Source organism: Rhinopithecus bieti, unplaced genomic scaffold (genome assembly GCF_001698545.2).
Source record: "Rhinopithecus bieti isolate Rb0 unplaced genomic scaffold, ASM169854v2 scaffold_15087, whole genome shotgun sequence".
NCBI classification, from domain to species: Eukaryota; Metazoa; Chordata; class Mammalia; order Primates; family Cercopithecidae; genus Rhinopithecus; species Rhinopithecus bieti.
In genome coordinates, this window is record NW_016808547.1 from 1,205,163 (window position 1) to 1,230,081 (window position 24,919).

Here is a 24,919-nt window from a genome sequence, read left to right on the forward strand (position 1 = left end):
GGGGGGGGGGGGGGGGGGGAGGTGGGGTGTGGGTTAAAAAAATACATATGGGGCATTATGCTCACTACCTAGTTGTAATATACTCATGGAACAAACCTGCATATGTACCCCCCATATCTAAAATAAAGTTGAAATTTTTAAAAATCTACTTAGCCTTTTTGTGACCCGCTTTTTAAATATCTGTAAGATGGGGATGATTAGCCATCTCACAGCAACATTTTTTTTAAAAATTGAAATATTTGATTTAAATTTCTGGGTTTTTTTTTTTTTTTTTTTTGAGACGGAGTCTGGCTGGAGTGCGCTGGCACAATCTTGGCTCACTGCAAGCTCTGCCTCCCAGGTTCATGCCATTCTCTTGCCTCAACCTCCCCAGTAGCTGGGACCATAGGCGCCCTCCACCACGCCTGGCTAATTTTTTGTTTTTTTTTTTTTAGTAGAAACGGGGTTTCACAGTGTTAGCCAGGATGGTGTCAATCTCCTGACCTCGTGATCTGCCCGCCTCGGTCTCCCAAAGTGTTGAGATTACAGGCATGAGCCACCACGCCCGGCCTGGATGTAAATTTCTTAGCATGGTTTGTTGGGTGGTTTTTATTGTCACCATGTCATCATCATCATCATTATTTAAAGCCAGAAATTCTCTTCTGAACATCCTTTTGGCCACAACCCAGGAATTTTGAAATACAATATTCTAATTGTTATTTTAGGAATGGTCTGTAATTGCAGTTTTGATTCCCAATTTAAACTCAGTTCTTCGGGAGATTTTTGTTGTTATTGTTAATTTCATGTGGTTAAATTTCCCAGATTTAGTCTTGCTGTTCTTATAATTTTGTATTAGAAAATTCCAGTTTAATTGCATCGTGCCACAGGCTGTGTCTTAGATATTTTTATTTGTTGGAATTCATTGAGGTTTATTTGTTAGCCAGTATATGATGTGATTAAATGTTTTATGTGTTCTGTGCACATTTGAAAAGAATGATTATTCTCTGTTTTGAGTTTCAAATATTTATATTTTCAACTGTGATATTAAAATGCAGTCATTATGGTCAACAAAGAACTGCATATATGATAGTGGTCCCATAAGATTAAAATACCATATTTTTACTGTACCTTTTGTTTACAAATATTCAGATACACAAATTCTTAGTACTGTGCTACAATTGCCTACAATAACATGCTATACAGGTTTGTAGACTAGAAGTGGTAGGCTATACCATATAGCCTTGGGGTGTAGTAGACTATTCCATCCAGGTCTGTTTAAGTACACTATGTAACATTTGTACAACGATGAAATTTCTCAGAACTTATCTCCATTGCCATGCAACACATGACTGCATATATATGTAAGCACATATTCAATCTTGTAAGTCGTAGAATTCAAGCTCTTTATGTACATTTTGTCTAATTAATCTGAAAAAATCTTACAGTGGTATACATTGAAATCTAACACCATATTTGGAGTATATCTCTAAATTTTTTGTTTTACATATTTCAATGCCTTTATGCTTACCCAAAGTTTTCTGATTTTAATGCCTTCATCGAGTGTTCTTTTTATCATTTTGTAAAAAGTAATTCTTTATCTATTTAATAGTTGCCTCAATTTTTATTTTGTCTCAAAAAATTCACACTGACACCTCACTTTCTTTTAATGTGCATTTGCACAGTACTTTCCCATCCCTTTTTTTGTAACTTTATGTGATTAAGTTTTAAATGTGTCTCTTGAAAGTGGGATATAGTTGGACTGGGGAGAGAGAGTTTGTTTCTTTAGGCTTTTTTTGTTTCCCTTTTTTAAACTGAATCTGAGAGTCTCTTTTATTTTAATATGTAATCTTACTACAGAGCTTAATTAATTCATCTTTCTTCTCACATGTTTTGTTTTTCTTATTACAGCTCCTTAATTATTCCTTTTCTTGTTTTCCAGTCAATTTATTCACACCTTCTTTTCCTTCTTAATGAATCATTGGTTTCATTCATTTTATTTGATATTACTGGTGGCTATGTAAAAAATTTTTCAAAGCAATGTTTGAGCCTATATTTTTCCTCTTCATTGATTGCAAGAATGGCACTATCTAATGCCTCTTCCCTATGCAAGAGGTGAGGTGCTAGGTGCTCTCAGAGCGATTGACTATTTAGAGGACATCATATATCATTATATATCGTCTCTCAAGGTTTTTTTTGTTTGTTTGTTTTGTTTTTGTTTTTGTTTTGTGACAGAGTCTTGCTCTGTGGCCTAGGCTGGAGTGCAATGGCGTGATCTTGGCTCACTGCAACCTCTGCCTCCCAGATTCAAGCCATTCTCCTGCCTTAGCCTCCCGAGTATCTGGGATTACAGGCATGTGCCACCATGCCCAGCTAATTTTTGTGTTTTTAGTACAGACGGGGTTTCACCAGGTTGGCCAGGCTGGTCTCTAACTCCTGATCTCAAATGATCCACCTACCTTGGCCTCCCAAAGTGCTGGGATTACAAGTGTGAGCCACCGCACCCAGCCTAAGATTATTTTTATAATTTACTTTATTTCAAAATCTTATTAATAACCATCACTGAGACTTAAAGTTTGTCTTGTTTTGTGGCCTGACTGTCAATTTTTTTTATCATCATGGTCTGCTCCCCCAACCCCTCCAGGCTCTTGCTCTGCCCTATCTTGAACTGCATTCTAGTACAGCACTAAACCTTTTCAGTCCCCTGAATGTCCCATGCACTCTCTAGCTTCCAGGACTTGGTGCAGGCAGCTTCCAATGCCTTCCAAATTTTCTATAGTCCTTGATGACGCTAAATTTTCATCACTCTTCAAACCCTGTTTTTGGATAACACTTCTTTAAAATGAAACCACATACCAATACAGACCCCCAGTGCTGTCTGTGCTCTGAGAACAGGTTCTTCGGCTACCAAAGCACTCATCTGATGCTACTGCAGTGGCTTCTGTCACCATTGGTCATGTCTACTGAGCTCTAAGCTCCCTGAGCGCAGACTATGTCTGTCATATTTCAAGTTGATCCATGAGGCCTAGCTTGGTGAATGGCCTTTATCAATTGCTCAGTAAATCTTTGTTGAATGACTAAGGATGATTACATTTAATGTTTGAAGGTGTTCTCTGGCCAAATAAAATATATAAAATAAGAAAAGACATTTTACATACTGTACAAAACCTTTGCTTGGGCTAACTCTTTGGGGGAACTAATAGTTCACTTAGTAACCCCATCTCTGATTCAAATCTGATGAATTTGCCCATGCTTATTTGCCTTATGTTGTAACTGATCATCAAGATATATGGAATACTGTTGAGGCATGCAGGAGAATGAGGTTAAATCTTTTTGTGCTACATAGAATTGAAAAACAAAACATGCTGCAGCATTGTGTGTGTGTGTGTGTGTGTGTGTATGTGTGTGTATGTGTTTGATGCTAGAATAAGTCAGAAAGAATACTCAACAAGCTGTTACTAAAGAGCAGAGAATGGGTGAAAACTGATTACTCTACATTTTACTAATTACAGCATTTGTACCAAAAGCAAAATTTAATATTAAAGATTAAAATACAAAGTGGCAATATAATAAATTGGTAATAAATTTGTATACACCACTTAACTACAACCTAAAAGAAAACAGGGAAAACAAAACAAAACCACGAACTTAAAACAAAGAAACCCAAAATATGATCTGCCTACTGGGAGAAATAGAATAGAAGCCAGAAAGCAGCTCAAAAAGTTGTTTGTGGATGCACAACTAAGATCTCCTTCCTGGGAAACTAAGGGCAGGGGCATTAAATTGACATCTAGTGATCTCTAAATAGAACTGGGAAGAGATTCAAAGAAATGCAAAATAACAGCTATAGAGCATTATATAGTCTTTGGCCTGAAAGAACTTTTCAGATTTTGATGGTCCAACTGCTATATGTTGGGGGGGTGTGGGTATGTGTGCATACATGTGTGTGGGTGTATGTGTGATTGTTTTGGTTTGGGTTTTGGTAAGAAGTTATATATCATTTAAGATTATTTTTAGATATATTTCTCTTTTTCACCACACATACACACACACACACAGAGACACACATACACTTTTATTTTCTGCTTCTGACAACTGGCTCAATGCAGGGGATGCATTGTCCAGCCATTGCTTCAATAAATGTGACAGGTATCCTGTGTTCTCAGCAACTGCTGCAGGATTCTCTGGCGTCTGCAGTTTGGCTACAACTATCCTTGAAGGATGAGAAGGAAGGAAGAGAGAGAAGGCGCATAAGACTGGGCCACCTGACCACCTTCTCCAACCCTCACCATTGCTCGAGGCTCTCTTAATCCATTTATGAGGAAGTAAGTACAGAAAAAAAGAGAGATCAGCTTATGGCTGACTCAGGCCTGAAATCCTTGCCTTGGATAATGAGGAGAAGGCCATCTTTTTGAAAGAGAAGATCAGGAATATTTCAGTTACAATACTCTACTGACACATTTTCACCATCCCAAACTCCACCCAGTGTTCTACAGGACTATTTATGAAACTTAAAATCTTGACCTACGCTAGGCATGGTGGCTCACGACTTTCATTCCAGCATTTTGGGAGGTTGAAGCAAGGAGATCACTCAAGCTCAAGAGTTTGAGACCAGCCTGGCCAACATGGCAAAACCCCATCTCTAATAAAAATACGAAAAATTATCCAGGTGTGGTAGCATGTGCCGTAGTCCCAGTTACTCGGGAGGCTGAAGTGGGAGAATCACCTGAGCCCACAGAGTCAAGGCTGCAGTGAGCCGGAATTGCACCACTGCACTCCAGCCTGGGCAACAAAGTGAGACCCTGTTTCAAAAAATAAATAAATAGAGAAATAAGTAAAATAATTTTAAAGAATTTTAAAATTAAAAAAATCTCAACTTACATTTTCATCATAGTACATGGATCACATAAACACACATAAGACTTATTTGTATACATAAATAAATATATATAACTAAAATGTTTCGTGAAACAATACCTTTACTATGGTATAATAAAAATAATATAAAAAACCTTTGCTATGAAAAAGATAATATAAAATATGATTTTGCTAAGAGCCTTATGCAATCTGATATATGCCATTTTTTTTTGTTTTAGAAAAAGGAAGTTGGTTCCAACCCACTAAATTGATTTTCAATCCTCACTAGTGGGTCATGCTTGAAAATCACTACTTTCAGGTTTTCTCTGATTTTTTATAGCAATTCCATATGGGGTATTTGCTTTGATTCCTCATTTAGTTCCCATCTTTGAGCCAGTGAATCTTTTCACATGTACATTGATTTTGCCGCATTTGCATTTTATCAGACCCACTCAAGAGGTCTGTGCTTACTCAGATTTGGGAGCTGGGATGGGTTCTGAAATTCCTCGTTGGAATCTTTCATATGCTGATGCCAGACTGCAGAAAGGGCTTAGATTTCCTGTGGCTTTTCTTTGGGTGAGAGTTGCAGTGAGCAGCAGGGAAGGTGCACCATTCCCCAGCATCCAAGCTCTCAGGGGAGCCTTGGACCTTTGGAAGGGATGTTTGTAGGTGACCGCCTCCTATTGGCTGAACAAGGTAGCCATGTGTTAACTGCTGTAACTGTCCACTGAAGGAGCATTTCCATCCCAGATGCACATGCCAAGACTAAGCCAGGGGCAAGACCGATGGAGATCTCCACAATGGATGGTCCCCAGCATCGGGTCACCGTCTGGCATTACCAGTTGCTCCCACTCAAAGCAAACCCCTCCAGCATCTCCAGATGTGGCAAGAACAGCACCTCCCTGATGATGGGCTCTGCCCTTCCACCCAGCATCCTGCACATCCACCTGAGATATCTGCTGAGACTTCTCAGTGTTTCTGGCATACACTGAACCCTGTCTAGTTTACAAGACTGACATAGAGTTGTCCTTATTTCAACAGGAATTCAAAAGAAGAACTTGAAGTAAATTCCTGATTTCAAGCTGCCTTCCTAGCTAACCAAAACTCCAAGTTCTTGGAACTATTTGTTTATTTTGCCCCCGTGCCTATTTTCTCCCCATGTTTATGAGCATGTTGCTATTCACAATGAATTGCTTTTTAATAGCAAAATGTAACCTATATATGAAAATGTATTACCAACTCAAATGCACAATACAAATGTATACATGTATTTTTTTGAGATGGAGTCTCCCTCTGTCACCCAGGCTGGAGTGCAGTGGCATGATCTTGGCTCACTGCAGTCTCCGCCTCCTGGGTTCCAGCGATTCTCCTGCCTCCGCCTCTTGAGTAGCTGGGATTACAGGCATGTGCCACCACGCCTGGCTAATATTCGTATTTTTAGTACAAACAGGGTTTCACCATGTTGGCCAGGCTGATCAGGAACTCTTGACCTCAAGTGATCTGCCCGCCTCGGCCTCTCAAACTGCTGGGATTACAGGCGTGAGCCACTGTGCCCAGCCTGCACAATACAAATTTAAGGTATTACAAGTTGAGTTCCCTGATTCAAAAATCTGACATCCAAAATGCTCCAAAATTTGAAAATGTTTAAGCACCCACATGACACTCAAAGGAGATGCTCATTGGAGATTTTGGATTTTGGATTTTCAGATTAGAGATGCTGAAGCGAGGCTAAGTATATAATGCAAATATTGCAAAATCCATAAAAATTCCAAACCCAAAACACTTCTAGTTCCAAACATTTTGGATAAAAGATATTCAACCTGTATTGCTATTGTTAAAGCTGTTATTGTTGATGTTGTTCATTTATTTATACAATAAACATTTTCTGAGATTTGTTGTGTGCCAGGCACTTATGATACAAAGGATGAAGATAGTCCTTTACAACCTACTGGAGAAGATAGATGTGTAAATGGATAATATTCCTAGTGTGGAAAGTTTCATAAGAAAGGTTTAAATAAAGTACCCCCTTCTGAAGTGACTTTACAAATGGCCACATCAGGAGCTAACCCATGAGCTAGGGCTTGAAAGCTGAATGAGCGTTTTGAGGTGAAGAGACCCTTCTGTATTCGGGTCAAAGCAAATCTCTTCAGGGCAGTGGAGCCTGGAGCATGAGCAGAGAGGAGAGAAATGAATAGCCAATTCAGGCCAATTAGGGAATGAGGACCTTCTCCTACTGGTGAATAGATTTCTTCTTTTCTTTCTTTTCCTTCCTTCCTTCCTTCCTTCCTTCCTTCCTTCCTTCCTCTCCCTCTCCTCACTCCCTCCTCTCCTCCCTCCTCTCCTTCTTCCTCCTTCCTCTTCCTTCTTCCTTCCTTCCTTCCTTCCTTCCTTCCTTCCTTCCTTCTTTGAGACGAAGTCTGGCTCTGTTGCCCAGGCTAGAGTGCCATGGCAGGATCTCAGCTCACCGCAACCTCTGCCTCCTGGGTTCAAGTGATTCTCCTGCCTCAGCCTCCAGAGTAGCTGGGATTACAGGCACATTCCATCCTGCTTGGGTAATTTTTGGTATTTTTAATAGAGACGGGCTTTCACCATGTTAGCCAGGCTGGTCTCAAACTACCTTCCTCAGCTGATCCACACACCTTGGCCTCCCAAAGTGCTGGGATTACAGGCGTGAGCCACTGTGCTGGCCAGTAGATTTCAATTCAAAATGTACCTCCCTCCCTCTCACTCCTTATACCCCTGGGCCACTGCTGGGAACCAGAAAGTTGGAGGGGTTGACAAAAGGGCAGGTCTCAAGGTCCTGGTCTGCCTCTGCCAAAATAATTCTGCCTTAACTGATTATATATGAGTTTTCATGATAGATTTTAATTCTAAAAAGGTTTCCATGAATACAAAAAATTAGAAAATAATAATTCTATAGTTAATTGCATCCAACGGAGATTTTTTTTAACCCTATGGATATATGACCATCTTTGTGTTTAGGAAACTTAAAGTATTTATTGAGGCATGCCACAAAGCCAGTAAGAGCATGGATTTTGCAGTCAGACAAGCTGGGTTCGGGTCCTGGGAATGTCTAGCTGAGTGGTCCTGTGCACGCCTCCTCACCTCTCGGTTTGAGGATATACTCCCTAAGCTCTAGGTTGTTGTACGGTTTAAATGAAATGAGATATGTGAACATTTTAGCGTGGTGCCTGGGGCATGAAGAGTGGCCAGCAAATGGTTGGGGTACTAAGTTTTATTTAAAAAGACTCACTGGAGATTGAATAAATGAACAGTAGGGGCTTCGAGGGTCTGACCCACCTGACGGCTCATGCCCACACCATATCTGCAGCAGGGGAGGTGCCTTCTACTATGCTCATAAATGTTGACCATCACTTAACTTCAGGGTAAAGAAGGAGAACAGAGAGGAAGAAAAAGACTGATTGGTCTTCTTCTTCCAGGGGAAACTGGAGAAATACGAAGGGGTCACAGAGATGGCAGCTCCCAGGCTGCTTCCAGGAACCTGGTGGGAGCTTGAACTGGCCTCCTGAGACAAAGGGGTCGTCTTTGTGTGGCTCAGCCTGAAGTGGGACGATTTCACCTGACAAGGGCAGGAGGAGCAGATGCTCCCCTGTATTCCCCAGGGAACCTCTATTCTTGTGCTGTTTCCACTACCAGACCTATACCCTTTTTACCACAACCCCAAAGATAGCACTTCGTAACCATATATACGTACACATATTTCCCCCGTTTATGTAGCTTAATTTACCCAAAGCAAGGCACTGAAAATGCCTAGACGGGTTTGTATAGCCCATAAACAGACAGGTTTGGTCCTACCTCATTCTCCAGCTACAGAAAGCAAACTTACTATGGACCAAAAAAAAAAAAAAAGAAAGAAAAAAACAAACAAAAAACAAAAAATCACCAATCCTGGGACCTACCAATGCAGGAATTAGTCACAGGACCCTTAAAAAAAAAGCAAGCAGAATGAACTCTTTTCCCATGGTCAGTTTGCAGAGATGCCCACTCGCTGTCCCCACTTTGGAGAAAAGGAGTCTGGCCAGGCAGCAGAGAAGCCTCCATCAGGTGCCTGTGGTCTTTCTCTCTCCCGCTGCCTTCCTTTCCTCCACCTCCTTCCACACCCCATTACCAAGGATGAGATTAGGCTGAAAAGTCAGAAATCTCAGGACTAAATTATCCCCATGCTGCAGAGCCAGGTCAAGCAATATCCCTCTGCCCACCCTGGCCTTCTGAAGCTGCTTCCTTCTGTACCTAACTGTGTGACATGGTGACACAGAGACTCCTACCAACACAATCCTGGCTTCTGCTCCCGCCCCTTACCCCAGCACCACTTTCAAATATGAAGTTACGTCCTAGCAACCAAGACCTTCCCTATTCAGGTCAGAGAGACCAGCCTCCTCCCTCTGGTAACAGCCACCTGGACAGAGCAGTTGCCTGATAGACATTCACTCACCTGGTGCCCACCTACCTCCCTATGCACAGTCCCCCAGGGCTGCCGCCTCCCTTGCTCCTCTCTCCAGCTGCCCAGCAGGGATTGCAGCACCACTTATTCTCGGACAGCCTGTGGCCCAGGCCTGGGTCAGAGCCGGCAAGGATTGAGAAATGGATGCTCAGTTCTCAGATGGAGGCCAGCCTTTGAGTCAGATCCCAGGTTCCGATAGTTGAGGTGCTGTGAGTAGGACACAATATTCACCACCTGCTCTGGACAGATGACTCAGGACAAATGTGTCCCACCTGGCATGGATTTGCTCGAAGACTCCCGATCTGAGCCATCTGACTGCTCCACGTGAAAATGCTTGATCCAAAAAGGGGGACAGCCGGTGCTGAGAAGCTCAGCCTCGTTACAAGGTCCACCATCTGCTGGGCTGGCCGGCAACACCCAGGAGGCAAACCCAGTGCAGAGCTACAGAACCATAGTGAGGTTCCTTGGTCCAGCCCAGCTGCCCCTGCCTTCTTTGGACAACACAGAAATGACTAGGAGAGCAGAAAGATAGCAAACATGACTCGGTGCCTACAATGTGCCTGGCACACTGCTAGGAGCTTTCCATAAACCTCATCACATGCTGGGAGCTGTGGCACATGCCTATAATCCCAGCTACTCAGGAAGCTGAGGCAAAAGGATCACTTGAGCCGGGAGGTTCAAGACCAGCCTGGGCAAACCATAGCGAGAACCCATCTCAAATTATATAAAAATTTAATAAAAAGAGAAAAAAACTCACATACAATCCTGCCATCAATCTGGTAAATATATCACCTACTTTACAGACAAAGCCACTGCACAAACGTTCATTAAACACCTACTGTGTGCCATGCAATTTCCCCAAGGTCACATAGTTAGCAAGTTAGCAAGCCAAAATCCACCTGTCTCCAAAGCCCAGGCATTTTCCATAGCATCTCATTTCCTGTCTGTGCCACCCTTTCCCAAAAGCAACAGATTGGCTCTCAGAAGCTTATGTAAATCAGTGGTCCTCAAGCCAGCTGCATCAGCAGCATCTGCTAGAAATGCAAGCTCTCAGGCCCTGGCCTAGACCTCCTGAAGCAGCACCTCTGGACGTGGAGCCCAGCACTCTGTTTTCACAAAGCCTCCAGGTGATTTTGGAGCGTGCTCAAGTGTGACAGCCCATGACCTAATGTATACAGAGCATGTTGAAAATTGCAGCATAAAAGAATGGGGCACTTTTGTGTGTGTCCTGTTGGCATTACTGTCATGAGAACCAGAGTGCCTTTCCCTCACGTAGGCCCTTGGAGAATCTAATCGTAGGGTGGCATTTAACCCATCTGCCCCACAAAGAGCATCCCACACATCTCTCCTAAGCTCAGTCTCTGTGAGCCATGTGTACGTGCCAGCCTGAAGTTTTTGTATGGACCTCTCTTCTGAAGAATGGAATGTTTCCCAACGCTCAGCACCAAATGTTTCAGGGCTTCCTGGGGGCTTTAATGAGGGTGTAGGTGCAACCTGTAGGAAGCCCTTAAAATTCCATGCAAGGCTGCAAAAATCAGCCACTGCTGCTGGAGAACCCAGGCCCACAGTCACAAGGGAAGCATGGGAGGAGGGAGCACTTTATCTGGGGATAAAGCTGCCTTTGTCAGCAGGCACAGGGGACATTGTAGGGCTCAGTCTGGAGTGCAGTGAAGAAATTTCTAAATTGCAAGGAGTTAGCGCCTCTGTCAGTGTCACCTGCTCAGCTCACACCCACAATCTCTCTCACAATGGCCTGGGTGCGGTGGGGCCAGGACAGACATTGGGTCCCACTTCCATCGTGCTCTGGCAGAGAGGCTGAGGAGCAATTCAGCACCCCAGGGCTACGGAGGCTGGCCTTGCCCTTCTTGGATCCTGAGGCCTGGGAGGGCCCCACAGCCTCTCTCCTCCACTAAGTCTAAGTTCTCTCTTGTCATCGGTACCTGAATCCAGTTCCTGCCTCTCCCTCTATTTTCAGAAGATCTGTTCTTTCTCACTCTCAGAAGGTAATTATTCCAAAGTGTAGTTGAGACTTGGCCCTGATTTTTCCTAATACAGGGTGGTTTGCTCTTCAAGGTAGAAATTTTATCACCCCTGTGCCCTTCAGGACATTCTGCAGAAAAAGAAGAGTCTCCACCCTGCCCAACACTCCACAGTCCAGCTCACTGCAAGCCAGAAGAGACGGGGAGGAAGACGCAGCTGAGAGAGCCCTGCCCTGGATAGAACCAGGAAGTTCAAGCACCACTTCAAGCTCAACCAAGAGCTTCCTGTGCAATCTTGGTAATTCTTAGCCTTCGTTTGCTAAGATCAAAATTAGATGAAATTGATTTTCCGCCAGAAGAAATTAGAAACTTCTACCGCACAGTGTTACTGAGAGAATGGGGCAATAGAGGAGGAAGCATGCTGTCAACAGCTAACCAAGCAGAAGGCTGCTCACCTTGTTGGCCCGTCCAGCCCACAGAGCTGAGAAATCTGTTCAACAAGTAATTCTGATGCTTGCTAAAGCTTCATAACCAATAATGTGTATTTCCTTCTAATTCTCATCTTTTTTAATTACAAAATTTTATTTCCAAAAGCAAATTTTAATTATGTAAATTTTTAATTTCAGAAATTTTAATTACAAAATTAAAATTACAAATTTTAAAAAATTAATTTAAAAAATTTTTATTTTAAAATTCTAATTTAATTTTTTAAATTAAAATTAAAATTACAAGTTTAAATTTAATTTTAAAAAATTAAAATTACAAATATTTTAGTTTCAAAATTTTAATTATAAAAGTAATATATGTTTGTTGTGGCAAGTAAAACATTCAGAAGGCAAAAGAAAGTGTGTCCTTAAAATGGCATAACAGGGTCATCTCCTATTCTGTTCAAACAATGGCAAAATAAAGAGCTTAGAATCAGAGCAATAAGCCCCAGCTTCTGTACTAAGCGGCTCGGTCAGCTGCAAGTCCTTTTACCTTGCTGAGTCTCAGTTTCCATGTCCACAAAATGGAAACAATAACTCAACAATCTGACAGGGTTGCTCAGAGGTCTGAGCAAGGAGCTGTCTCGCAGTCTATAAAATGCCTTGGGAATTATTTATGCTGTACACTTTCGGCCATGCGAACTGTATTATCATTAGGCAGAATATAATTTAACAATTTTAACTAGTAATGTAACATCACGACATGATGATAATAAATTCTCTGCGCATTTAGCACTTTCAACTTAGAAAGAGAGTTGAGGCTAAAACTTGACGATTTTATTGTACGTCCCCACTTACGGACGCAAACACTGAGACTCAGAGAAGTTACATGTCCAAAAAGTGCGCATCCAAGGCTGTGTAGTCAGAAGTCATTGGTCCCTTGATTCCCGCTCCGGGGGTCTCTTCTCCTCTTTCCCTGGCCCACAGCAACATATAGATTTAAACCAAAGATTTTAACTTCATACAAAAACTCTAGCTGACTGTCATCTAGGCCATGCTGCCCTCTTTCTGGTCTTTTTTTCTTTCAAACTGTCCATTGGGCTTGCATCCTTTCAAAGTAATATTCCATCACTAAGGTACTATACAACTAAAACAATCAACTGAAGCCAGTCCACAGGGAAATATACCACACATGTGCCAACAGCTTCCAAATTCACTTCTCCAGCCTTGGACTTCCCCTTGAATTCTGACTCTTTTTTCCGACCACTTGCTTAACATCTTCAGCTGGAGTTTAACCTGCATTTCAAAAGTAACACTGCCTGGCTCTTATTCAGTGAGGCAAAAAAAAAAAAAAGAAAAAAAAAAGAAAAGAAAAGAAACACTGTCAAATACTACTCTTGATTTCCCCCTAATAAAATGTTTCTTCCCTAAACTTCCACATTTTGGTAGTTGTCACTAGCATCCATCAATTTCCCAAGCCAAAATCCTCAGTATCGAGGTGGGAAGAACATAGACTCTGAAGCCGAAATTCCTGGGTTCATCTCGCAGGTCTGTCCCTGACCAAATGCATGGTCATAAGCAGGCAAAGAGGCACATCTCTGTGGACTGCTTTTGTCATCTATAGGATGGCTAGTGCACTAACATCTACCTCACAAGGTTTGTTTAGGACCAAATGTGGTAATACTTGTGAGGTTCTTAGAACAATTCCTGCCAGAATAAGCCCTCTGTGAGCTTTTATTCAGCTTGATCCCTCTGTCTCTCTGACCTTCCACATCACATCCAATTTATCAGTGATTCTCGTTGGCTCTATCCCCAGAAGCTATCCCACTTTCTTTCTGCTTCTCTCCGTCTTCACTGCTGCCACCCTCCTCTTACCAGTGCCTCTTGCCTGATTATGGCTTTCACCTTCTAACTGGGATTCTGGTTCCTACTTAGACCTTCATAATCCATTTTTCACGTAATAGCAGGTAGGCTTTTTGAAAATATAAATTGGATCATGACATTCACCAGCATAAAATTTGCAAGGGCTTTGAATTACTTTTTAAAACTATTTTTTGTTTGTTTGTTTGTTTTTGAGACAGTATCTTGCTCTATGGCCCAGGCTGCAGTGTAGTGGTAAGATCATAGCTAACTGCAGCCTTAAACTCCTGGCTCAAGCAATCCTCCAGCCTCAGCCTCCCAAGCAGCTAGGATAATAAGCACATGCCACCATATTTGGCTTTTTTTTTTTTTTTTTTTTCCTGTAGAGACATGGTCTCTCTATGTTGCCCAGACTGGTCTCGAACTCCTGGCCTCAAGCAATCCTCCTTCCTTGGCTTCCCAAAGTGCTGAGATTATAGGCATGAGCCACTGCACCCAACCACTGTTTTAAAAATTTGATAAACTTTACTGTTCTGAGCAGTTTTAGATTTACAGAAATATTGCACAGAAAGTACAGAACTCCCAAATACTGATCTCCCTCTCCACACACACAATTTCCCATATTATTAACATCTTGCACTGGTGTGGTACATTTTTACAATTGATAAACCAATACTGATACATGATTATTAGCTAAAGTTCATGGCTTACATGACGGTTCATCCATTGTGTTGTGTAGTTCTATGTTGTGACAAGTGCATAGCATTATGGATCTACCACTGTAGTATCATATAGAGGGATGTATTTACTGCCCTAAAAATGCTCTGTGCTCCGCCCCTTCCAAAGGTTTTGCATTGTTTTTCAAAAAAATACCCAAATTCCTTACAATGTCCCAAAGGAGCTACATGATCTCACCCTTGTTTATCTCCCAAACTTCAGCTTCCACCTCTGCCTCTCCTACTCGCTGCATCCCAAAGTCACCCTGGCCTTCTGGCTCTTTCTTGAATAAGCCATGCCCATGTCACCCTAAGGTTTCTGCCCTCGTTGTTTTCTCTTACAGGAAAGTTCCACGTCCAGATCTTCATATGGCTGGCTCTTCCAACTCCACATCCTAAGTGGGATCTTTCTTGTCCACTCCTAAACCAGGCACTCACTGTTACCTATCCTTATTGTATTTTCTTCATAGAACTTGCCAGCATTTGAAGCTGTCTTGTTAGTCTGCTTGGGTACCTGCATACCATCCATCCACCCCATCTAGGTCCCACATAGGGACCTCATCAGCCTGTTCACTGTGGGGTCCCCAGCACTAGAGCATGCCTGGCCCATAAAGGTTGATAAACATTTACTGAGTGAATCAATGCATAAATGAATGAATAAATAAATGACCAATGCCACGTAATGAGTTTCTACATTTGTTTGTAGTTTCAAGTTTACAAAGAGCTCTTCCAACATTTCCTTTGCGTAATTTATGTGATTAGGCCCAGGTTTAAATGGAACTTAAAAAACATATTCACAGTATCTCTCTTAGCTCCCAGAAGCCACAGATTCGGAAACAGAATGTTCTCTCCAAGGGAAGAGAGTTTAGTTCTAAGAGCATTCATGACCCTCTGGACATGACAAGAAGAATCACTTGGTTTAATTCATGACTCTAAAACAAAGAAAAAGTACTTAGAGATATAGAACCTCGGTTGATTAATAACAGCAACAACAAGCATCTGCACAGCACTTGCTGTGGACCAATGTGGAGGCTGAGGCGACTCCATTTTGAGTGCTAATCCCCCATGTTGGCTTCTGATTAACTCCAATTCCAGGAAAGTCTCGTAAGATTTCTTGTCTATCTACTGTTCCTTGTATAAGAACATGTACTTATCCTGCCCTTAGGTCAAAACAATCTTGATGTTCTTGTACTTACCATAAATCCTGGCCTTGAGCAATCTCCCTACCCATTCCTTCTGAAGCACTGTGCCCTTCTCCTATGATATATAAACCCTGGGTCTGGGGTGTAATGGTGGGGATTCACCATCTTGTCTCGCCATCCTAGACACAGACTTGGCTTCTGGTCATAAGTCCCTATTCAGCATTTCTTTCTAAGAAACTGGATTTTTCAGCTTCTTTCTTTGGCCCCTCAACTTCCTCAGCCTTTAGGGGTAGATTTGCACAGGCCTGCTCACCATGGAACATCTAGACACAAGGCTGAGTAGCATCCACATGGTATCTAGCTCCACAATTCACTTGGAGGGTTGGTACCATAATAATTTCCCCTTTTTCTTATGAGAAAGGGAGGAAGAGACATCACAGGGAGTAAAACAACTCAAAGCCCAAAGCACAGAGCCAGGAGGTTAACCCAGGATTATCTGACAACAAAATCCAGTCACTTCTTGTCCTTGTAACAAAAGCTGAGTAAGTAAATACTGCCGTGCTGAGCATCTATAGATCCCTACCCATCCCCTTCAGCCCCATCACATGGTTGGGCTTAGAAAGGGTTAAACGCCACAGCGGGAGGGAGTGGTCAGTGCCTGCGTGGTGCTATTTTTAAGGCCAAGAATAGGATGGTTTGCACAGCACCACGTGGCAATGAGAAAAGACCAGGTATTAATGAATGACACACCCAGGGGGAGAAGGGGGAGAATGTTTCCACTCAGCAAGACTTTGGCAAGAACCGTGTGTTCAGTTTGGGGTCTTGCCTTTTATAAGAGTGTGGAGGCACTTGAGTCCCTCATCTTTTCTGGCTGTCACAGAATGTCCGAGATGCCCTGGCCCACGTCACAAGGGTGGAGTTCGAGGTGGATGGTGCCGGGCTGTGCAAAGCAGTTATTTGTCCCACGCTTTCAGTCTTTCTGCCCACACAAGTATCTGAGGAACGCCGCTTCCTGCCTTGCATCAGAAAGCACATTTTTAAAGATTAAGAAATCCCTACTTTCTTCTCTTAATTTGTTGTTGTCATGACATGACTGACTCAATAAGTAAAAATTTTAAATCCCTGCCCAAGGACACAGGCTTGTCTCCCCCACGCTTGAAGTTCCTCCAGATGCTTCATGCGTCCTTCCACCTCCACATGTCAGCACACTCTGTCCTTTCTAAGCAAGGGCCTCAACTAGCCCTGCCTCCAGCGAACTCTCATATGTTTTTCAAGGTTTGGCTCAGAATCACCTCCTCCAGGAAGACTTCCCTGACACCCCCTCCCAACTCACACATTAAATCAGGAGTTGCCTTGACTGGGCACAGTGGATCAGACCTGTAATCCTAACTCTTTGGGAGGCTGAGGCAGGAGAATCACTTGAGACCAGGAGTTCAAGACCAGCCTGGGCAAGACCCTGTCTCCACAGCAAGACCTTGTCTCTGCAAAAATAAAAATGAAAAATTAGCTTGGTATGGGCCAGGTGCAGTGGCTCATGCTTGTAATCCCAGCACTTTAGGAGGCCAAGGCAGGTGGATCATATGAAGTCAGGAGTTGGAGACCAACTGGGTCAACATGGAGAAACCCTGTCTGTACTAAAAATACAAATATTAGCCGGGCATGATGGCGGGTGCCTGTAATCCCAGCTTCTCGGGAAGCTGAGGCAGGAGAATTGCTTGAACCCGGGAGGTGGAGGTTGCAGTGAGCCGAGATTGCGCCACTGCACTCCACCCTGGGTGATGGAGTGAGACTCCATCTCAAAAAAAAAAAAAAAAAATAGCTTGGCATGGTGGCATGTGCCTGTAGTCCCAGGTACTTAGGAGGCTGAGGCAGGAGGATTGCTTAAGCCCAGGCTTAAGCCAGGAGGTCAAGGCTGCAGTGAGCCTTGATCACACCACTGCACTCCTTGTTTCAATAAATAAGAAATAAATAAGGAGCTGCCCTTTGAGCTGTCCTCTCAAAGCACTCTATGCTGAGCTCTCTCGTCTGTGTGTCTGCCTTATCCAGTAAGAGAATAAAGCCTTGCTGCCAGGGGCTGTGCCATATCTTTCTTTGTAGCCCTGGTATTGAGCATAGTACCTGACACAAACTGGATGCTAAGTAGCTGTGAGAGGAAGGGATGAGAAGAGGAAGAAAAAGAAGGAAAAAAGGCAGGGAGGAAGAAGGGCAAAGGAAGGAGGGAGAGAGGGATTCTTTGTGATCAGATGTATAGACACAGAGACAATATAGACACATCAACACATGGATCTAACCTGTTACAGGCACACGTATGCATGTGTACACCCTAGTCACAAGAGGTAGGGTTTGCATTGAAAAGAGCACTGGTCCAGGAGTCCAGCAGCCTGAGTTCCTATCCCCTGGGCTACTGCTGACTAGTGTGTGACCTGAGGGAAGCCAGTCCTCTTCCTGAGCATCAGCTTCCTCATCTGTAAAATGGGTTATTATAAGACTTATATAGAATTATCTCACTGCCTGAAATACAGTGGACGTTCAACAAATACCAGCTCTGCCTTCCCTAAGCTCCATCCTGCCCGCAGTGCCCCCCACACCCTCTAAAATGGGAAGAAAAGAACAGCAGTGTGCAAGAGCCAGAAATGCCTGTGACTATACCCTCCCCCTTTCCGCCTCATAACATCATAGCGATTCAGACGGTTGAAAGCACATCTGCCTGACACTACCTGCAATCTATTTTGTGCTGCTTTTATATTCATCTTGCCAGTGAAAGGCACATGCATTGCCTCCAATGCCGTTCTAGTATGGACTGCAGCAGGAAATATGAGGACAACTCTAATGGGAACAGCTTGGCACCCATCACCGGGCCTTAGCGTCCATGGGGGCTCAGGTGAGGCCCTCAGGATAGACAAGGACATACAAAGCCTCAATACAGTGCTCACCACCCATGGGGCCCCTGCTCCATCTCCTCTGCCCTGACCTGTTTCTAACCTCACTGTTAGAACCCAAAACTGCAACCCTAATCCTAAGCCCAGAGATAGCCAGGACCACTCTCTGTACCTTGTTGCCCTTTAGCCCAGAATAACCCACAGCTTGGTGCTGCTTTCTTGTCCCAGAACCCCCAGCCAACATCTGCACTTGAACTCATCATGAGGTCTGCTCACCACAGTTGGGGGCCTTTACAGGCAAGGGTTTTGCCCCCACGGTCAAAGGAGGACAAAGCAGGTGTCATACTTTATTTAATCAGGTCTTTAAAGTTAGCAACAAGTTGTGTATTATCAGCAAAAATTGAAAGCAACTGAGAAGAGCACAAGAGAGCTTTATGGGGTGATGATGATGGTAATTTTTGGGGTGGGGGTGGACAAAGTCTCACTGTCACTCAGGCTGGAATGCAGAGTGATACAATCATAGTTCACTACGGACTCAACCTCCCAGACTCAAGCAACCCTCCTGCCTCGGCCTTCCAAGTACCTGGGATTACAGGTGTGCACCGTCACACCCAGCTAATTTTTAATTTTCATAGAGACGGGGTCTTGCTATGTTGCACAGACTGGTCTTGAACTCCTGGGCATCAGCCATCCCCCACCTCAGCCTACGAAAGTGTTGGGATTACAGATGTGAGCCACTGCACCCAGCCAGTGATGATAACATTTCATGCCTTGCTAGGGGTGTGCTTTACACTGGGATGTACACTTTTCACAGTGAACTGAATGGTGCACTTAAGATACATACATTTCACTGTATGTAAATCTTAACTGAAAGAACAACAGTAAACAAATATTGAAAGTTAGATGTATGATGAAGTCAAGTTCCACCCTGAAAGATTCCCCTGTGTAAGTAAGTGCATACACATAGTCTACCTCCAAAGGGGAGACCACCTGTATCCTCATCCTACTTTCTGCTAGAGAAGAAGCCAGCAGGGGCTACTTTGGGCCCTCAGGTACTCTTTATTTAATCCCCAACTTATTTGGAAATGTGTTCAAAAAATAAGATGGATAGCCAGGCATGGTGGCTCACTCTTGTAATCCCAGCACTTTAGGATGCTGAGGCAGGGAGGATCACTTGGGGACAGGAGTTCGAGACCAGCCTGGGCAACATGATAAGCCTTCATGTCTATATTTAAAAAAGAAAAAAATGAGGAAAAAAAGACAGATGCATGGATGGACAGAGGGATGGAGAGATGGATAGATGTGACAAAGCAAATATAGTAAAATCTTATTTGTAGAACCTAGATAATGGACATAGGCATGTTGACAACAATTCTTTCCTCTTTTCCATATGTTTGAAAATATTTGTGATGATATTTTGGAAAACATAAAATTGAAAGCAAGCCAAGATGTCCATAATATGGGGAATGGTTAAATAAATTACTGCACAGGCATCTGATCTGATTTTCTGAAGTTGGTAAGACTGGTGGTTCAGATAACTTTGTCGGAACTGAGAAGTTAACCACAACCCAACGTTGAGTGGAAGCATCAGCATGTGAGCAGTATGGATATACAGAAGGCTCACTGTGCTTTTTCAGCTGCATACTGCTTGCTAAGAGTACAGGCATTAGAATGTAATAGACTCGCCTGCGTTCAAATCTGTCCTGCCACTCATCACCTGGTTGAACTCCCTGTGTCTCCTTTTGGTTCACCTGTGAAGTAAAGACAGCAGCATGTACCCCACAGCACTGTAGGTAAGGTCAAATGAGTCAGTGCTCATGAAGGATGGTCCTAAATCAATGCCTAATGCTGAAAGCACTCAGGAAGAGGGAGCTGCTGCTATTACTGAGGGCTTTCCAGGGTTCAGGGCAAGGCCCCTCGTAATGACGGATGCACACTCAGGGATTGGCTGCCAGATCCAGATGTGGGGAACAGAGACAACTGGCTGATACACAGGCAGAACCTTGCCCCACCAGCAAAAAGCTCTTATTCCCTTAGCTAACAGGCCACCATAATTTTTTTAAGATGCTGCAAGAAAAACAGACTGGATGGATGTACCCTTATAAAACTCACAGTGTCTAGGTTAAGCTGGTAAGATTTGAAACATGTTTCTTTTCCCATCCCTATTCTACAATTCGCCTGTTTGCTTCTCCATCCCTGCCCCAGCATAATTCCCACACGCCCTTCAGAAAGCAACTCAAATAGCACCTCCTCAGGGAAGCCCCATGCTGATCTGCCAGACTAGGCCAGTTTCCCTGGTACAGCCTCCCATAGAACTTAACCCTCTTTGACGTTATATTTATGTGCATACTGTTGTTTATTTAATGTGTCCCATTAGATCCCCAGAGCCCAGCACAGTGCTTGAAGCATAGAATATTCTAAATAAATTTGTTGGAAATAAATTCCAGGCTGGGCATAGTGGCCCACCAGCCTGAGCAACATAGGAAGACTCCATCTCTACAAAAAAAATAAAATTTAGCCAGGCATGGTGGCACACTCCTGTAGTCTCAGCTACTAAGGAGGCTGAGGTGGGAGAACTCCTTGAACCCAGGAGGTTGAGGCCATAGTGAGCCATGATCACGCCACTGCACTCTAGCCTGGGTGACAGATGAGATCCTGTCTCAAAAAAAGAAAGGGGAAAGAAAAGAAAAAAAACAATGAAAATGAATTCCAAGTGTTTGGGAAAGTGATTTCACTCTTTGTATATTGAAAAGTAAATAGGAAATTAGGAGGAGACAGAGAGTAATAAAACTACATCCAAGTTTGTCCCAGGCAACATTACATAGCTCTTAACTATCAAAGACATATGGCAGTGTCTCATGTGGTTTTACTTTTTTTGGTGGGGGGAGAAATGTTGTGCAGGTATGGGGGAAGGTGTGCAGCAGAATCCTCCTCAAACCCTATGCCCCACCCTCCAGCCCTATGCAGAGCCTCCCTCTGCTTCCCACAGGCCCAGCTCCTCCTTGCTGACAGCTGGCCAAGTCCCAAGGATCCCCAGGTATCTCGATTCATATTTCCCAGCAGAAGGAATCAAGGCACCTATGGTGGAGACCACAGGACCCAACTATTATTAAGGACACATCCAACCACCATGGCCACATGCTCAGAATCTGCATATGTGAAATAGCAGAGCTGGAGTGTTGTTAGGGGCCATCTCTAGTCCAACACCCTTCCATCCACTTTATAGACCGGGACACTGAGTCCCAGATATGGAAAAGGGCTTATCCAAAGTCACACTGCTATGTAAGGATTTAACTGGACAGGTGTCCCTGCATGTGAATGCCCAATCTTCTAACAGCCTAACTCAGAGAAAAGAAGGGACTGCATCAAATGTATTGAGTAGATGATGGGGCATTGCCCAGATAAGCTCCTCACCCCTGGACCGAGGCGTTCATTCCCACAGCTGACATAGGGTTGTCTGTGACAACTCACAACTGAGTCCCTCTCCAGAAACTACATTCAGCCAAAGACAGCTGCCTCACCCAAGGTTATGCCTGGGTTCCAGGGGCAGCCCACAAGCAATGACTGGTCACTGCAGGGATACAAAACCCCACAGAATCCCCTGGATCTGCTGAGGCCGGTGTTGCAACTGAATCACAGCCCAACTTCTCCATCTGTCTGATTCTGCCTCCCCCACCCCACACTGGTGTTGTTCCCAGAGCACACACCAATGAACTTCGTATGTGCAAATCTCTGTCTCACCATCTGTTACCAGGGAAACGCAACCAAAGGCGGTGCAGCCAGGGTAGGAAGTGGTAAGACCTCCCTGTGAATCAGAGTGAATAAAATGGTTTCACCAAACACTGAGCACCTAGTAAACACCAGGTCAAGTCCCAGCCTCAAAGATCCCCAGTGGAAGTAAATGCATCCATGTCGTCTGCCTCCAAAGGAAGACCACCTGAATGCTCACCCCACTTTCTGCTACACAAAGAGCCAGGGTTACTTTGGGCCCTCAAGTACTCTTTTCTTCATCCTCAAGCCTGTATATCTATGACGGTTGCTGTTTCAGAACAGGGGCGCAGCCTGCTTAGGAGAGCTGACATGTCCTCTGAATACATACATGCCATTTGGGTCATTTCACACACTTTATCTTAGTTATTGTTTCTGCCTTCCTGTGAGGTAAGAATTTATGACCACCGTTTTGCAAAGGAGGAAAGTGAGCCTTTGAAAACCTTTTCCAAGATAAAGGATTCTGTTACCTTCAGAGCCAAGATTCCATCCCAGGTGGCCATGCCCCATGGCCCGGGTTCTTATTCCCTCTGCCCCACTGCCTTTCTTCAGACTTCAGCAGATGCCTTAATGCAACCTAAGCAAGTGGATGCCAGGGTTCTAGCCATATCTTTCTGGAGCTAGAAAAGTCAGAATACGCTTTGACTTGCTTACTTCTCCTTTTTAAGGAAAATCATGTGTTTACTCTCTTATGCCAAAGTTGCAACGGAGCTGAAGTTTCGTCAGTGTTAACTTTAAAAGTTGGGCAGAAGGGTTAAAACGTTTTGCTGTGATGCCTGTTTATGTTTCCAGAGCAAAGGAAGAAGATTGTAATAAGAAATGCTCTCATCTGTTGGGCTGTACCTGCAGGAAGGTAGGGGGTCTGGATGGAGGCCCCTCCCAGTTCTCAGATCTGCTCCAGAGACCTGCGCTCCCTTTACTTCTCCCGGAGCTGAGCAGCTCCCTCTTCCGCTCCGCTTCTGCTGAAACTGGAGCGGAGCTGGTGGGGACCTTGACAGCTACAGCGTTTTAGACACTGATGCCTCTGCCCCATGAAGAGGAAGCCAGGGCACATGGAAAGCCACTGCCCTGGCCAGGGTTCACTCTCATCCCTGTGGGGGTCCTGCAATTGCTCTTCCTGAACTCTCTGCCAAGCACATGGTGAGCATTCAGCCAGCCTCTGCAAAGACAGGCATTGTGTCCTATTGCAGCACACATGTGTGCCCCCACACACTTACATGTGTGCACACACACTGACACACTCACTCATATACTACACAGTGTGGCCAAAACTATGCTTCCATTCCCCTGGGAGGTTGTCAGGAAGGGTCCACCCCTGCATTCCAACCTCCCCTGAGTCCCCTGGGATAGGAGAAGCAGCTCCACTCACCATTCTGCCTTCTCGGGAAGACTCTCTTCTGCAAACTCATCACACAGGGTTTGAAGGAGGGAGAGAGAGTTGTGAAAAGTTCCTCCAAACCAGGATCAGAGGTCCATGGGAGGGTTGATGGCAGCTTCTCGGCTGGGAGTATTTGAATATGAGTTAAAACTACAAAGTAACTCCTCGTTACAACTGTTTTTTTCCTTGGCAGGGAGGGAGAAAAAAAATCCCGTTCCCTCTGCCAGAAAATCTTTAACGTTTCACAACGGTCGCTTCCAACTCCTGCCCTCCTTGAGAAGCAAATGTGTATAAAGGCAATGTTATTTCACTGAATCAAGCCCTCAGATCATAAGCCTTTTCCTGTACCACAAACAGAAATGTAAAACCTCAAACTTTCCTTTGGACTTGGAGTCTGTTGTGAGAGGGCAGAACACAACCCTTTCTGAAGTCTAATGTATGGAAAATGTGCTGCACTGTTTAGATCAGCGCAAGCACTTGAATCTCTGCCCCCCTCTTCTACTTTTTTTTTTTTTATTGAGTTCTGGTGTGTTTATGTAATTGCATGGGACAAACACAACACCTAAAATCCTTGCCCAAAGTTGAAGTGATTCATTTTCTCCTTCACACACACCACACACAAACACAGTGCCTGTTTAATCCAAGTGAAAACGCCTTTCATAAAATCTGCAAAGAGCTTGGGCAGAGAGGCCCATGGTGAATGCAGCCTGTGTCCTGAGAAGGGCAACTGGGCTTGGGGGAAGGTGGAGGCTGACTTTAATCAACACAAACAGAAGGCGCTCTGACTCCTGCCATGCCAAGACAAAAAAGGGATATATGAAAAAGGGATTTGGGCTCTGGGTAATGGTGCTATAAAACGTTTTCAGCCTACTCTACCCAATTTCTTCTGCTTGCCTTCTCATACCAGGACATTTTATTTTTGGTCTTGGACAAGATGTACTATTATTTAAAATGACCAGTTTGACTGCTGGGTTAAATAAATCCTTGGATCACCATTGGAAAGACCAAAAGAATATACAGTGAGTGGGCAAACAGAACTGAAAACTGAGAAAGTAATATCCACCCCTCTAGTGGAAGAGTGTGATGATTTTCTGGACATAGCAATGTGAGACTGAATGGAAGGGAAAGCCTGCTCTGTTTGATAGAGAAAGAAAAACTTACCAGGAAAGCAAGTGAGACAGATCCTGGTCTAGTCCCTGAGTTATCTGTCACCAGCCAAGGGCCCCAGGTGTTTTTGGGATGGACCCCCGGCCATGGTGCCTCTGCTACCACTCAGGGCTCCAAAGAATCGTGGCCACTGGCATCACCATCACTCTGCTCAATCCAAGGCCAAGACACTGTGACTCTCCTACTCCCTCCGCACCCCTCACCCCCATGCAAATATGCTTTAGATAATCATTTCTCAAGGCAGTGCTACAGGTTGCCAGAGAAACTCTGCTATCAGCACCTGGAGTCAGAACAGCTCCCTGAGAGCCAT

The 24,919-nt window shown here is 44.0% G+C and overlaps 1 protein-coding gene across 5 annotated transcripts in view; it reads right to left on the reverse strand.

Moving 5' to 3' along the window:
• The window catches only part of IL16 (interleukin 16), a 127,559-nt gene extending 103,953 nt beyond the window's left edge, over nucleotides 1–23,606 (reverse strand). For 2 of the 5 annotated variants that reach the window (XM_017886837.1, XM_017886836.1), the window contains exon 1: nucleotides 23,434–23,606. In XM_017886837.1, coding sequence (XP_017742326.1) covers nucleotides 23,434–23,473 — 40 coding nt within the window. In that variant the 5' untranslated portion in view covers nucleotides 23,474–23,606. Of the gene's footprint in view, nucleotides 1–9,286; nucleotides 9,562–23,433 lie in introns of those variants that run through there. The other 3 variants (XM_017886840.1, XM_017886839.1, XM_017886838.1) reach the window with 2 other exon arrangements.
• Between the last annotated feature and the right edge of the window lie 1,313 nt (nucleotides 23,607–24,919).